Here is a 14,634-nt window from a genome sequence, read left to right on the forward strand (position 1 = left end):
GAATTAAAATTTTCCTCTTCTACAAACAGACAAATGTTATCACCACATTTTGCAGGAAGAAGATTGGTGTCTTGTCCAAAATTGAAGACTCTTTGACTTTTAGGTCAGATGGAGGGTGAGAACTCAGGCACTTTTGGCACCAAGAATGAGCTCTTCTCCATCCCCATAGATTTTCAGTACAAGTTAGCCTTGCTAAAAGGCAGGAACTCAGTTTTTTCATCTTTTGCCTTGTGATATGAGTAGCTTGCAAATTATCTTAAAGGAAGTGTGTCTGTTCTCTTCTTGGTGCAGCTGAGATGCAGCTCTACAGGTATCCACATGTGGTCACTGGACCTGGTGAAAGGAGATGCCTTTACTAGAGAAAACAATAGAATATATGAATATTTGAGAGCAGCCCTCTAGAATTACAGTTTTTGTAAATTATGAGTTTTTTCTATGTTTGGGTGACCAAAAGAGAAACTGAAGAGAAGAGACTGAATCAGAATGTGAAGATCAGTTGTATCTACAGTTCAAAATCCTACAGGGCATGACTGATATTATCAGTTTCCTCCTACTGGGGGTAACTGCTCATTTCTCAAGGAAAAAATCACAATAGCAAAGCTGAGCATGATCTAGAGAGCTGGAAAGCACCTCTTGGATTCTGTCTGCTCTCCTTGGTGAGCAGCAATGAGTTCCAGCAGAAAGGTGCTTCCAGGATCTGTCACCTGTTTAGAGGACATTGTGGGCTGCTTGGCAGCCTTTGAGACTGCAGTGCACGCCTGACTTGCCTGGGGTTTGGGCATTGCACTCCTAGGGCTGTGTGTTGGAAGAATGCCCCTAGGGAATCAGAGCCACTTAGAATGGTGTCTTTTGTGAAATGCTTATATCCTCAAAGAAATAATCCTTGCCCAAAATGAAGGTCTTGGTCAAGGGAACTTGTTAAGAAAGCTAAACTTGATTCCATCATCTCTATTTATAGATGGCATTTGGAAAGTCTGTGTAATGATATGCATTGTGAGGGGCTGCACCATATCGTTCTGTGTGAAGAAAACTTCAATTAAAAGCATTTTGCTTAACAGTCTTTTTGAGGAAGGTTGCAAGTTTCCTAATTATTCAACTCTGTCCAGTAATACTAGTTTTAAAGTCTGTGGAACTATTGTGCCTTCAAGAGAACATTCTTCTAGTAGAAGTAAGTTTTTTGGGGAAGAACCATTTTATTATCTACTGATCAGCTTTTGGACTTGTTTTTCTCCTTCATTCTGTTACTTTCCAGCATCCTTTAGAGAATGTATGCTGAAACCTTTGAGACAAAGCTCTGTTTCTCCTTGTTGTGGAATAAGTCCTCTAGATTCTTTCTGAATTACTCAAATTTAGAGTGTAATACAGTGAAACCAAAATCTATTTCTTAACTGAGGTAACCCAAGTCTTTGAGGGCCAAGTCCTGAAGAAGGCCTGGGGCTCTGCAGCCCCAGTTTAGCACAGTGGAAGTGATTGGGAGTTTTGTAACTGAATTTGGGGGTTTCAATATGAGGCCTTAATTGCAGTTACCTTACTGGGAACCTGGGATCTAAACGAATGGCTCATGCTTCTTAAGAAGAAATGTTTTACAACTTCTTCAGGTTATGCAAACCATAATTTTCCCCTTTTCCTCGTTCCCTGATGAATCACCAAACCTTTTCCTGACAGTGGAAATAGCTGAAAAGATATTTTTTAGATTATAAGGAGATGAAGGACTTTGTCTATGGTATTTTCTGTGCAGTGTGTCAAAGGCAGAGAGAGGTGTCTGATTATCTGATTGACAGCATGTTCTTCACCTCCGCTGTCCAATTTTACTGACCTTATCCCTGTCATTTTATATTTTATTCTTGCTATTGCCAGTACAGATCAGAGTCTAATAAGCAAGTTGTAACATGCTAAACCATTCCACAGGGCCTCTTCTGTCCCTATCCTGTAGCTGAATCCTGACAACATGGATTTAGCCAACATGCACCTTCTGAGGCTGTAGTGGAGGCGGTAGTCCTTTGACATAAAATACTGGAAAATACATATCACTGGGTAATGCCTGTTTCCTTGAGAGAAAGGTCAGTGCAGCTCTGGGATGGGTCTGCATGATATGAAAGAATTAGGAGAACATGATCTCAAATCTAAGTTAAGGCAGTGTTATGAATAATATAAAAATTTGGCTTTGTGGTATCAACCTGAAGAAACTGAGATGAGACAGGCTGAAATAATGAAGGATCAGGGTGCCCCACAAAGCCTGAGGAGGCTGATTTAGCTTTCATCTTCAGGCACTTTAAGGGTATGTTGGCCAAGGTAATGCCAGGTAATCCACTACAACAGCAGCAACAGCCAGCCAAAACCACTTATCATCTGTCACCTGCTTTTGATCTTCTCAGATCTCTTAAGACACCTGTCTGCAGCTATATAGAATGGCAGGAAATTCAACTTCTAGGATGCAAAGAGCATATTCTGGCATGCATCCTTTCTTGTCCTGCTTTAGGCAGTTGTTGCAGGAGTGTTTGCCATCATCTTTGGCATGAGACCTCTTCTACAGGCATGTTTATCTTTCAAAACAGTAAAGAAATAAAAGTCACCAAGCAGTGTAACTTCTGTGACAAACAGACTTGCTTGTTCTCAGGCCTCTGAAAAAAGAGATCAGTTCCCTTTTGTGATAATTTGATTATTGTATTTTTCTCACTTTTTTTTGGTGATATTTTTGAGCTTTGATTGTGAAGTATCTGTTGTAGGAAACTGGGATGAAATCTGATAATTTGGTTTGAGGCTGCATTTGAAAGAAAAGAAAATATTTCCTGTGTCAAAGTAAATTTTTCAGAAACCACTCCAGTGCTCTAGATTTTTTGGATTAACACACAGAAATTGGAACTTCTGCTGTAGGTATTGGCTGGCTGTTGGGAAGAAAACAATATAGCAGCAGAGATCGTCTGAATCTCTTCTCCCTTTGCACTAGTACAGACATTTGCTCCCCTGATTTCTTTTGGGCAAGCAGTTCTTTTATTTGGATCTTGCCTGAGTACAGGTCAGCTGATAAAAAACAGCTTATCCACAGTCTTCACACAGTAGAAACTTAATAGCATATGCAAGACATTACTTATGGGTCCTTGCTCTTTTTCCTGTACTGTCTGAAACAGAGGGGAGTTAACATTCAAGGAGTTGTGATTACTTCTCCTATGATTTGTATGTATGGATTTTGGCAGGGTGGCAAACCCCCTTTTTTGACACAGTTTTGGCTTAATTTCCTTACTGCTGGCTCGTCACTGATGAGCCAAATGATTAATGTGTTATTTAATGTCCTTGTGTCTTTTTGTTCTTAAAAGTCCTTGCAACAATGTACAGAACCCCAGTAACAATAGCTGATTTTGCAAACCATGGCTAGAATTTGTTCCAAGGGTTTTTTCCAGGGTAACACTGAGATCTTTCTATGTAGTTTATACTCTTCAACACATAGTGTGAGCAGATTAATGTGTTTTCTCAGTGTGTAATATTCTTTTGATAAGAAATTACTTCTGTTTGATAAGGGGAATTTAATCTGTGGGCCACAGCACAGATCCAAGACGAACCAGGTCTACTCATCTGCAGGTGGTAGATGCTTTCAAGGCAGAGGTGTGCTATGAGAATCTCAGCTGGTTTTGAGTTCAGGAAACTTGGAAAAGCAGGAGGTCAAACAGAGGTGAGAAAACTTGTTTTGGATGTGCCAAGTGTCCTGCTCATGGCCAGTTAAAGGCTGCCACCTCCCACCCCTGACTGTGGCCAAATGGTCACTGGTGTCTCAATGATGCTTTGGAGGGGTCTTGCAGTATGGAGACCTGCAGCCAGAAGAAAGTTGGCAAATAACTCCAGTTGTTTCCCCAAGGCCTTGATTTTTTATTTCTTTTTGTTTCCAGGTGCCAGTCAGCCAGTCCGCCACCCCTGCTGTCCCCTCAAAGGAGCCCTGCCTACCCGCTCAGTGACAGTGAGGACTCCTCCCGCTCTGCTGGGCTCTCCAGAGTCTCCAGCTCCAGGCTGTGCCTCAAGGACTGGAACAGCCGCACATCCACGCTGCGCAGCGCCTCCACGAGCCCCTCGGACACCGACTCGCTGAGCCGTCCCCTCAAAGCCATCAGCGTGGGTGCTCTGGATAAAAGGCTGTCTGTGTTCAAGGCTGACCAGAAGGAGAGTCCAAACGAGGGCCAAGATGGGGAAGCAGTAGGGAGCCATCCGCTCATCCGGAGCACTCTGTCCTTGGGCACTGCCACCAAACTGAGGACCCTCTCCAGCAGCAGGGTGAGCGTCCGCTCGCAGGCACTGGACATCAGGCAGAAGATCACAGAATGGGAGTGCCGCCGGGAGCTGTCCCCCAGGGCCAGCGTGTGCATGGACAAGAGGGATGCTGGGGAGAGGTCAGGCAGTGAGAGCTGCCCCAGTGTGCTGACCTCTCCCTGCAGCGACAAGACATTTGATTTCAAAGGGTTCAGAAGAATGAGCCGAACATTTTCCGAGTGCTCTTACCCGGAAACGGAGGAGGAGGAACTGCTGGACAGGGATTCCTGCCATCGGTTTGAGAAGAGACTGGGCAGGAGTGAACCTCCTTCTGCCACTTTCCTTAAGAGCCATGTGAGGAAAGAGTCCTCTGCTGTGCTCAACAGAATCCAGAAGATTGAGCAGGCACTGAAGGAGCAGTCAGGCAGAGGCCTCCCCCAGTTACCAAGCAGCTGCTACAGTGTTGACAAAGGGAGGAAAAAGTCTGGGGCTCTGCCTACTGTGGAGGGACTGAATGAAACCCCCAGCGATAGCAAAGGCGGGGGTGTTATTTTGGGGAGTGAACCAGAAAGCCCTCCTGAGGCTGAGAAAAGCAGTAAAACAAAACAGGGCGTTACTGCGAGCTCAGTGGGCCCCAGAGTGCTCCTGGAAAGCGCGCCCAACAGCGCCGTGAACCCTGTCCCCAAGCCCAAACGCACCTTTGAGTACGAGGCAGACAAGTCCCACAAGAGCAAACCTAGCAATGGCCTACCTCCATCTCCCACAGCTGCTGCTCCTCCTCCCCTCCCGTCCACGCCCGCGCCCCCCGTGACCAGAAGGCAGAAGAAGGAGTCGCGCTTTCACCGAAAATCCCAGAACAGGTAAAAGCCAAGGGAAATGTGTTGTGTTTGCAGGGAATGCCTCAACGAAGGCAGGAATGATGCATCTGACTCCATGTTCTCAGCAGGCTAATTTATTACTTTATAATACTATATTATATTAAAGAATACTATACTATACTAACTAAAGAATACAGAAAGGACACTTACTGAATGCCAAAAAGCTAATAATGAAAACTCGTGACTCTTTCCAGAGTCAGCTTGGCCCTGATTGGCCAGTGAGTCAAAACAACTCACACCAGAATCCAATGAAACAATCACTGGTGGGTAAACAATCTCCAAACACATTCCACATGAACAAAACAGAGGAGAAGCAAATGAGATAAGAATTTTCTTTTTTCTCTGAGGCTTCTCAGCTTCTCAGGAGAAAAATCCTGGGCGAAGGGATTTTTTTCAGAGAATGTGAATGCCACAGAAATGTACTCGGTTCTCCAAATGAATAAATAAATGGGCTATATTTTTGCAGTCGCAATATTCTAAATTCTCCCTCTAATGCAGTGCTTTTGATGTAAGGAAATCTAGGAATTGCATGTAAGACAAGTGGGGTTTTTTCTGCTGGTCTGTGCTGATGGAATGCACTGGTGCAATACCTTTGAATGCCTTCAGTTTTGGAGTTCTAAAATCTGCATCCCTCGATCCCCCAAAAAGCTCTAGGTTAGGTGTGCTAAAGGTTATCCAGTTAATTCTGGCACAAATGCCCTTGTTGGCGATTTTTAATGGACCATAATTTCATTATTGTCTGGTATGGGACTGTAGCTGCTCCCTCACACCTTTTTCTTCCTGTAAAATGTACCTGCAGAGGTTTTCTATTTCCAAAGTTCATTACTATAGTAGTTGTGTCAGTTTTATGCAATGTGGGTGATTTTATTTAATTCAGTCCTTAGGAATATTATCCTAAATTATTATCAAAAAACTGTAGAGGATTAATGCTGAGAGAACTGTTTCATCACGGAAATTCCTCTATGTTTTCCTGAGTTAATGATGGAGAGAGTGTATGGCTACATTTCCCCAGCAATTTGTGGAGCTTGGCTTATTTTAATCACATGATTCCTCTTGAGTTTTAGACATGGTAAACCTCATTCTGCTCATTGCTTGGAAAATTGTAAGCACAGTTGTTGCTGAGCATTCAAATTGCAGCATTTTTAACGAGTTCACCTGCCTGTGCTTGTGTATGATGGACACCCTCCCTTGATATTTAGTAATGAGATTTGCAAGGAACTGCTAAGCAGCATCTCAGAAGCACACTATCCCTTCAGATTCTGCTGCTTGATGTTGGCTCAATTATTACAAGTTTTTAGCACAACCTCACCTGAATTATACTGGGACAAGAAGAGAAGAGGAGCCCTCAGCTTCTGTCCTTTTCTCTCAGGGGACACCTGCTCCTGAAAGATCAAACAGCTCTGCTGAGGCAGGTTGTTTCTTCCAGATAGGCATGGGGGGAAGTGCAAAGTCAAGCTCTGATCAGCAGCGCTTATCTTTTAGTCCTGGCAATAATCTCAGAGGAAGTAAATCTAGTTTTTAAGGAAACGCCTTCAGAAATTTGTGAAGTAAAGCTGCCCTCAGTGTCTTCAGCACAGCATTTGCAATGTGCAGAAGACAAACAACAATTTTTAAATGTTCTGGTATACATGCTAGCCTTTATCATCAGAAAATGGGCAAGTCATCTAAGAACCACAGTATATTATCACAGTGAGTTTCTGAGATGAAGTTTTGAAGCTCCTTTCCAGAAGAGGTATAATTCTGCTTGCACCTCCTTTTCTGCAGATTGAGTCTCCTGTCAGAGTTAGACAACAGCACAGTTCAGCCAAGGAGCTTCAGGCCTGGGTTAGGGCTAGGGAGAACAAGCCTTTTAAAAAGCATTATTTATCAATTTAAGTTATAGAATATAAATTGTAGGATTAACAGGGTTGTCATGTGTATCTGATAATTCTTGCAAATCAGTTTGGCATTTTACTGGGTAGGTATCCATTCATTTGTAACAGCTTTACCCACTGTACTTTAATGATTTCTCTGGACCCATCTCTTGTTAATCATGATCTAAATAAGTTCAAATCAACCTCCTAAAAATCTCAGGTTTGCTGGCTGACTTCAACGCTGAGTGGAAATCCTTTATAAAAATTTTAATTTTATTGTCTTTACTACTGTTCTTCCTTCAGCTACAGAAAAGATGTACGAGATTTACAAAGCACCAAAGACCATACAAGTCATTTAAGAATGACAGTATTTGGTTGATAGTAATTACTGAAATTTCAGTACCTAAGCTGTTCTTATTTTGAGAACAGACATAACTCATTGTAACTGTGTGTTTCAGACTGAACATACACATGGTTTGCACTCCCTGCAATGCCATGAGAATGGACTGAGGGTATTTATTTTCCAAATACTTGGGTTGAAAGCACTGCTTTTAATTTTGGTGGCTAATTCAACACTCTAGTAATAGGGAGGAAGTCTCTCATGTTTGCCTGCTAGCAGAAAGCCAGGCTGGATCTGGAGAACCTGGTGCCAAGAGTAGCTTTAACATTTCAGAGTGGTGTGAGCTGGGTGTTCCCCCACAGCTGGAAATGCTCTGGCACACACACAGTGCAGCAGAGGAGTGTCACAGGATAGACTTGGGACACATGGACCACAGCTGAGTGCTGGTCCACAAAGCCATTCCTGTCATCCTACACAGTGTCACCACATCATAAGGGTGCCTTGAAATCTATAGGAGCTGGGTATTTAACTACTTTAGAAAGTCTCATTTCATCCACAGCTGTGCCTTTGGTGTGTCAGCATCCTTTGTACTGTGAGTAGCTGTGGAGAAGCAGGTGTCTGGATCTGACTTGCACAGATTGTTTCTGCCACAATCCTGATGTGAATAACTTTGATCTGGATATTCTGAAGATTAGGGAAAGGAGAGAGAGAGCAGGCTCTTAAGCCTGATCCCAGCTGTAAGCCTGCTCCAGCAGACACACAGGAAATTCTCTTCTCAAGTGCAGTGTTCTGTGCCACAGTCACAGTGTTACCTGTAGGGATGCTCGAGCCAATTCACAGGCTCAAGTGTCTCATGAGGCTCTGTCACTGCCACCTGGACATCCTGTAACAGATGCTGCACTCCAGCTGGGAAAAAGAAAAACAAGGGGGGTTGATGGCAGGGTGATTTATTGTTAATCTAGTTGGGGCTCAGTTAGTGGAGTGTGGGCACCAGCACAGTCCACACAAGCCTTGCAGTACCATGGGATTATTTATGCTCTGACCTGAGCATGTTTTTCTCACTGCTTCATCCTCAGCAGTAAATCCATCCCATGAATGCCAGCCCCTGTGCTGCTGCCACTGCAAATCATGGGTCTCCCTCCCTGAGTGTAGTTTCTGCCCCAGAGAACAAGGCCTGGGTGAGCTGGAGATTGGGAAGACTTTGGGAGAAAAGCCCAAGAACTCTCTAGAACTGCTCAGCAGCACTGGGGCAGGTGTGGGTGGGAGACAAATTGTGTGGGTTCATCTGACCCAGCTGCTCCTCACTTTCCTGCCAGGAAGGCCCAACCTTCAGCCCCTGAGCCATCAGCCAAGCTGCTCATGCACCCCAGAGAGCACCAATTTCCTCAGGGCTTTCTCCTTTGCTGCCAGTGCTTGGCATGGGGCATGCAAGGGATGTGGGTGACAGGCACATGGGTCTCCCTTTGGCATTTGTGCTCTGAGCTCTGCACAGGAACATATCCAAAGGTTGAAGACATGTGAGTGGTGTCAGACTAAGGGCTATATCTCCCAGAGCAACCAGTGCAGGAATGTTTTTCAGAGTCTGTCTTTCTTTAGGACAGAGGGCCATGTGTTTCTAGGGCCTCTGGAAAGAGCAAAGTAATTTCTAATCTGAGGACTGTGCTGCTAACTTATTCTGTAAACTTAGAAAAATAGAACATATTTTCTGGGTATTTTCTTCCTGTCTGCATAATGGGATGACAAATACTTCCAACTTGATAAAATTGTCATAGATGGCTCTACTAGAGACTGCTGTGAGCACAGGATTTAGTGTCTGCTAAAAGCTAGCCCTTAAAGCATGATCTGAGATTTTTTTAAAATTATGGTTCATTTTTATTTGTATTTCTTAACATGCAAATAATCATCTAAATGTTTGAATAAATTTGCATTCTTGTTACTAATTATTATTGTTTTAAACTTTAGAAAATCCTTTGAGTTTGAGGATGCCTCAAGCCTGCACTCCCTGTACCCTCCCTCCCCGACTGAAAATGGAACCGAGAGCCAGCATAAATTTGGATCCAAGAGCACTTTAGAAGAAAATGCCTATGAAGACATTGTAGGTAAGAAGCTGCTGCAGAACATGGGCTCACAGCAGGATGTTGAGTGGCTGTGGGCAGGCCACAGTATTGCTGAACACATGCCCTGTGCAGGAATATTCAGTGCTGTCAGTAGAGAGAGATTAAATGGAGGCTAAATGGGTTTGATCCCTCAGTGCAAATGTAGCTCTTGGGCTGCATGCATGAAGTCTTGATTCTTTCAGACTTCACTGGGTAGGATTGGAAACAGACTGTTTGGTCAGCTTTTTGCCAATGCTTTTCAAGAACCAAATAGTTCTTTTTATCGAGGCCTTGGCTTGAAGCCTTGAGTGGTGTAAAAATGTAAAGAACAGGACTTGAGACAGTGTTTACAGAACTATCCAATAGCAAGATTAACCTCAGAGGCCTTGTGTGGTCAGCTGAGCTTCTCAGGACTCCGGTGTGTTCTGCCCCAAAGCAGTTGTTTGCAGCACAATTCCTGGTCTCCTCCAAGTCCCAGTTCCTGCTTAAAGAGGAATTAATTTCCTTTAGCTATACACCATCGGGAATGCACAACAAAAAACACTGTTTTCATTAAGCTTCATAAAAAAAACATGTTTCTTTTGGTCTTAGAAGGAAATGTATGGCCTATGCATACATTCTTTTAACATCTAAAAAAAGTTGTTATAATTACCGAAAATTGGGCAGCCCTTCAGAGCACAGATTTTCCACACAAGTGATGAATATCTGCATTGTTTTTAACTCTTTCAGTGTTAGATTATTACAACAGATACAAAGGGGAATTCATTTTACTTTGGACAATGAATCTTTACATAATGAAAGCTGGAGGGCTACCAAGACAGTCTGGGACCCTAGAGCACACATCCTCTGAAGAGACACTGACAAGTTGGGCCTATTTAGTCTGGCAAAAAGGCACTCTAATAGTGCTTACAAATGTTTAAGAGGCAAACAAAGACAATAGAACAAAAGTATTCTTGGCCATATCAGTTGATATAGCAAAGAACAGTGGCTACAAATGGGAGCCTGGGACTCTTTGTCAGGCCCAAATTCTGTCTCTGGCGTGTCAGCCTCAGTGAAAACAAGAATTTACTCTTTCCATTTACTTCCTCTATGCCATTAAAGAAAACGCTTTCAGAACTGAAGCTTTCAGCTCCTGCTCAGTGTCTGTTAGTTAAAATGAAAACTTTGTAGATACTGAATAGTCTTTTTCTGTGTAGACATCCTTACATGATCATCATCCCTTTCTATGACTGACCACCATGCTATTCACACTTGAAAATGTATTGTGTGTTAGTTACAGTGCTCTTCTTTGTTCAGGACTTGTCCATGTGCACCAGATTTTAGGTGGTAATGATTCTTTTCCTTGTCTGCTTTGTTAAATATCAAAATAAAATGCGCAGGACTGGTAAGAAGCTTTCTTCAAATGAGAAGAAATCTTGGGTTCAGTAAAACGAAATCATAATGGGTTTTTCCAACTCATGGGTACTATAAACCAGCTCCTTCAAGACTATAATTTGGGCATTTTGGCAGGGCAGTGGGAAGAGAATGCAAAATTTCAGATCTGTGGACAAACACAGAACTTCATTGTTTTGTACTGCTTTTTAACAACCTCCTTCCAAGCACTTCATTCAATACAGCAGTGCAGGGGGAATACCAAATCAGTGTAATTCTTATAAACTGTCAGGCATGATTAAAGACAAGCCAAAGTGGTTTGATCTCCAGCTTTAAAGAAACGATCGTAGCTTTGTCTATCACATCTGCATAATTTATACCAGTGGTGCTAGACCCCAGTCTCCAAGTACCACTTTTGTGCTTATGCAAGCCAGGTGTCTGCAAGAGTGAGTTTATTTTACAGATCTACATCTGCTCCAAAGCTATAAAGGGCTCTGTCACTGTGCTTGGAGTTTTCTTTGCAAACAGTTCTCCTAGAGGTGCTGGTGGGTCTTTTTTCCTGTACCTTGTTGAATCTCCTTGCCTCCCTAAAACTTGTAGGCAGTTAAACATTGTTGCTGTAGTAATAAACTTAGTTGTGTCATGTCCCCCCCATCCCTTAGAATTAATATTTGTGATGTAAGGAAGTGTTAAAATACAAGAAAAGGAAGCTGTGAATCTTGAGCTATGCTCTAAGCAGTCTGGTGTGAGACAGAAACATGAAAAAATTGGGTTGGAAGGGACTGTGGAGTCACTTGGTTCAGTCTCTGCTCAAAGCAGGGTTAATTTCCACTTGAGATGATGTTGCTTAGGGCTTCATCTGGTTGAGTTTTCTAAATACCATGGGAGCATGGCTTCACTGCCTCCCTGTGCAGCCTTCTCCACTGCTTAGCCTCCGTTGTAAAGAATGTTTTCTCGATGGCACAATGAACAAATTTTCTTTCCATCCAGTGTGAATTCTCCTTGTTGCTATTTGTGACTGTTGTCCTTCATCCTTTCACCTCCAGGAAGTGCCTGGTGCTGCCTTTTCCATTTGCCTTTCTGGGCAGTGGCAGGCAGCAGCTGGCTTATCCCCCAGCCTTTCCCAGGCTAAACAGCTTCTAGGCATGCAAGTGCTAGGTCTGCAGTCATTGGTTTTTGGTTTTTTTTCCTTGAGTCATGCCCCACATGGCCTCTTCATGTGGGGCATATGCACACTAAGGCTTTGTCTTCCTCCTGCTGCCTTTGCATTGCTTCTTCTTTAATAAGCAGGGCAGCAATGAACTGCTGTGTGTAGTTTATCTTATTTTGAGAGCTCACTTTAAAAAAAATAGTAAGTTTTAGGTATATTGAAATTGAAAAGGATTGTGCTTTGAAAGCCAGTGGCATAATGAACCAGACACTTTGTTCAATTTTGTAATATTTCTCATACAACATTTTTTGTAATATGTAGACTTTAATAGATGAAATACCTGCATGGTAAGTTCAGGAAAGGTTTTGGATTGGAACATAATGATCCATTCTGCATCAATCAAGCAGCCATTGTATAAAGGGGTGCACATTCCTAATATAAATCAGAGCTGTACTCCATGTGCAAGGAACCATGTGGACTTCATTCATCTTCTGTACTAGCACTCCCAGAAATGTGGCAGTCATAGTAAACTTAACATTGTTTTGCTTCTTGTGGTTTTGAATGAGCCTTTAATCAGACCAAAATTGATGTGGCTTTCTGAATCCGGTTGGGGAAACCACGCTTGGCTTTGTGTGAATTCAAGAAACTATCATAGTATTAAGAGATGGCTGAGATTGTTGCTGCTGCTGTGTTTGTGCACAACAGTATTTCCTGTCATATGGACCATAAGGTTCCAGTTTTCCAGTCTGCTCCCCTAAGTGCAGCTGAGATGTTGGAATATTGTTATTTAAGGTCTTGTGTCTCTGAAACATTGTTGACCTGACATCTAGGACAAAGCACTCATTACTATCATCAAAAAAAGTTGAATAAATAATGTGAAGGTCAAGGGCATAGTATTAAGTTTGAATTGAGAAAATCTAGTAAAACTAGGTGAAAGAAATAGCACTGCATTTAGAAATTAAATGTAGTGGACAAACCTCTGACAAGACAAGGCTTCTTACCCTGTAACTCCCCAGAGTGCTGTACGCAGCAGAACAGGTGGAGATTTCCTCTGAGAGGACATTGCAGATGTGCAGGAAACCCATTGCTCAACTGGGCTCTGTGTGTTGCCTCTTAGACTGAGAATGTTTAACAGAACATTGCATGACTCCATGTCTGCTTTGGCAGCTGGAGCTGAAGCAGTCTAGACAGAAAGGCAATGCCTCAAAAACGTTGCAGTGGAATCTCTAAATCCAGGATGAATTTCTAAATGGGATCTTGCTGGTGGGTTCCCATTGGGAGTGTCCTACAATTCACTGTCCCAGGGGCAGCTGGCCCTCTTGGGGAGGGTTTCTTATGCACCCTTCTGCTCTCTGGGCCTGTTCAGTGTCATGTTTAGAAGACTTTGAGCCCTTTCAGTAGCTAGACACTTTTACTGACAGATATTTTTTGTACCTTAAGATAACAACTTAATCACTGCTTCCTGTAGGGGCATATAATATAATTGAACCTTGTTACAGCTCTCACCAAAGGTGACTGAGAAGAGAAACAGTGGAGTCATACACAATTGCTTGGCTCTTTTTCTCTGTCAGTTTGAGATAATATTGCTTCAGTTTGGGATAACCAGCTTCTTGTTTACCTCTGCATTAAAACAGGACAAGTCACTCCCTTTATCCCTGCTGGTAAGGCAACTGATCTCTCCTAAATCAATGAGTTGGTTTGATTTCTTGTGTAAATTTGACACAGTGTATGTCATGTAACAAGATGGGATGATTTAGCTGTTCTACTGAACTGTCTGCTGTGTGTGATCAGAGCTGCAGCAATGATGATTGAGGTCAAGCTGGAAAATGTTCCAGCTTGACATTGCTTTCAAATTAGAACATTTGCAAAGTTCTTCCAGTAAATGTGGGAAAAGGTTAGAAAGAGAGCAAGCTGATCTTTCGAGTAAAATCCCATCCTCACACGCCATATTATTGCCTGTCACGCTTTTGTAGCACATTTTAGTCTGTCATATTATCATCCTGTGACAAATCAGGGAGAAACTGGAATTTCTGGGCTGCTGTGAAGCTGAAGCAAACTTGGAGAGATTGCAACTCTGCCAGCAGTGCTGTGCTAGCTGCTTCTCCGAGGACATTTTGGGTTTTCAGTCAGATACCAGCAGGTCTCTGGAGCTAGAATTGATGCAAAATGATGGTACAGGCAGTGATCACAGAATAATATATTCCTGTCTTATTCTGCACCCACAGTCTGACTGTGACAGCCTAAAGAGAATGTGAGATTTTGGAAAATGTAATAGTGTCAAGTTTAATAATAGACACTGTAGGGTAATGGCAGCCAGAGCACATTTAATCAAACAGTGTTCGTATGGGCCTGTCAAAGAAAGGTCAAATACTTCAGCTGATCCTGTTGACAATTAGCCTGCTGCATTGTTGTTACATGGATTTCAGTTATTTTTAATAATCATCTCGTGCCCTATTTAGATCTCAGTTTTTCTCTGTGGAGTCTATCTCATCACTGTACCATCCACTACAGCTTCTCATGACAGTCTCTGTCAGCTTTACTGCCTGGCTTTCTAGTCAATGCTGCAGTTAGAAAACAGAATAAAAGACCATGAGACTGCACTCCCAAATCCTCTCTCAAATTCAGAGACTGTGCTGAAGGCAGCAGCAGGGTGACACCCCTGAAGTGCAGGCAGTTCAGGCAAGCTGCTGCTGTACTGTGCTAACAGTTG

The 14,634-nt window shown here is 42.8% G+C and overlaps 1 protein-coding gene across 7 annotated transcripts in view; it reads left to right on the forward strand.

Moving 5' to 3' along the window:
• DENND2B (DENN domain containing 2B) overlaps positions 1-14,634 on the forward strand; it is a 153,869-nt gene that overhangs the window by 88,436 nt on the left and 50,799 nt on the right. For all 7 annotated transcript variants that reach the window (XM_077179835.1, XM_077179836.1, XM_077179837.1 and 4 more), the window contains 2 exons: positions 3,882-5,096; positions 9,270-9,406. In XM_077179835.1, the coding sequence (XP_077035950.1) occupies positions 3,882-5,096; positions 9,270-9,406 (1,352 nt within the window). The remainder of the gene's footprint in view (positions 1-3,881; positions 5,097-9,269; positions 9,407-14,634) is intronic.

This window comes from Agelaius phoeniceus, chromosome 6 (genome assembly GCF_051311805.1).
Source record: "Agelaius phoeniceus isolate bAgePho1 chromosome 6, bAgePho1.hap1, whole genome shotgun sequence".
Lineage (NCBI taxonomy): Eukaryota > Metazoa > Chordata > Aves > Passeriformes > Icteridae > Agelaius > Agelaius phoeniceus.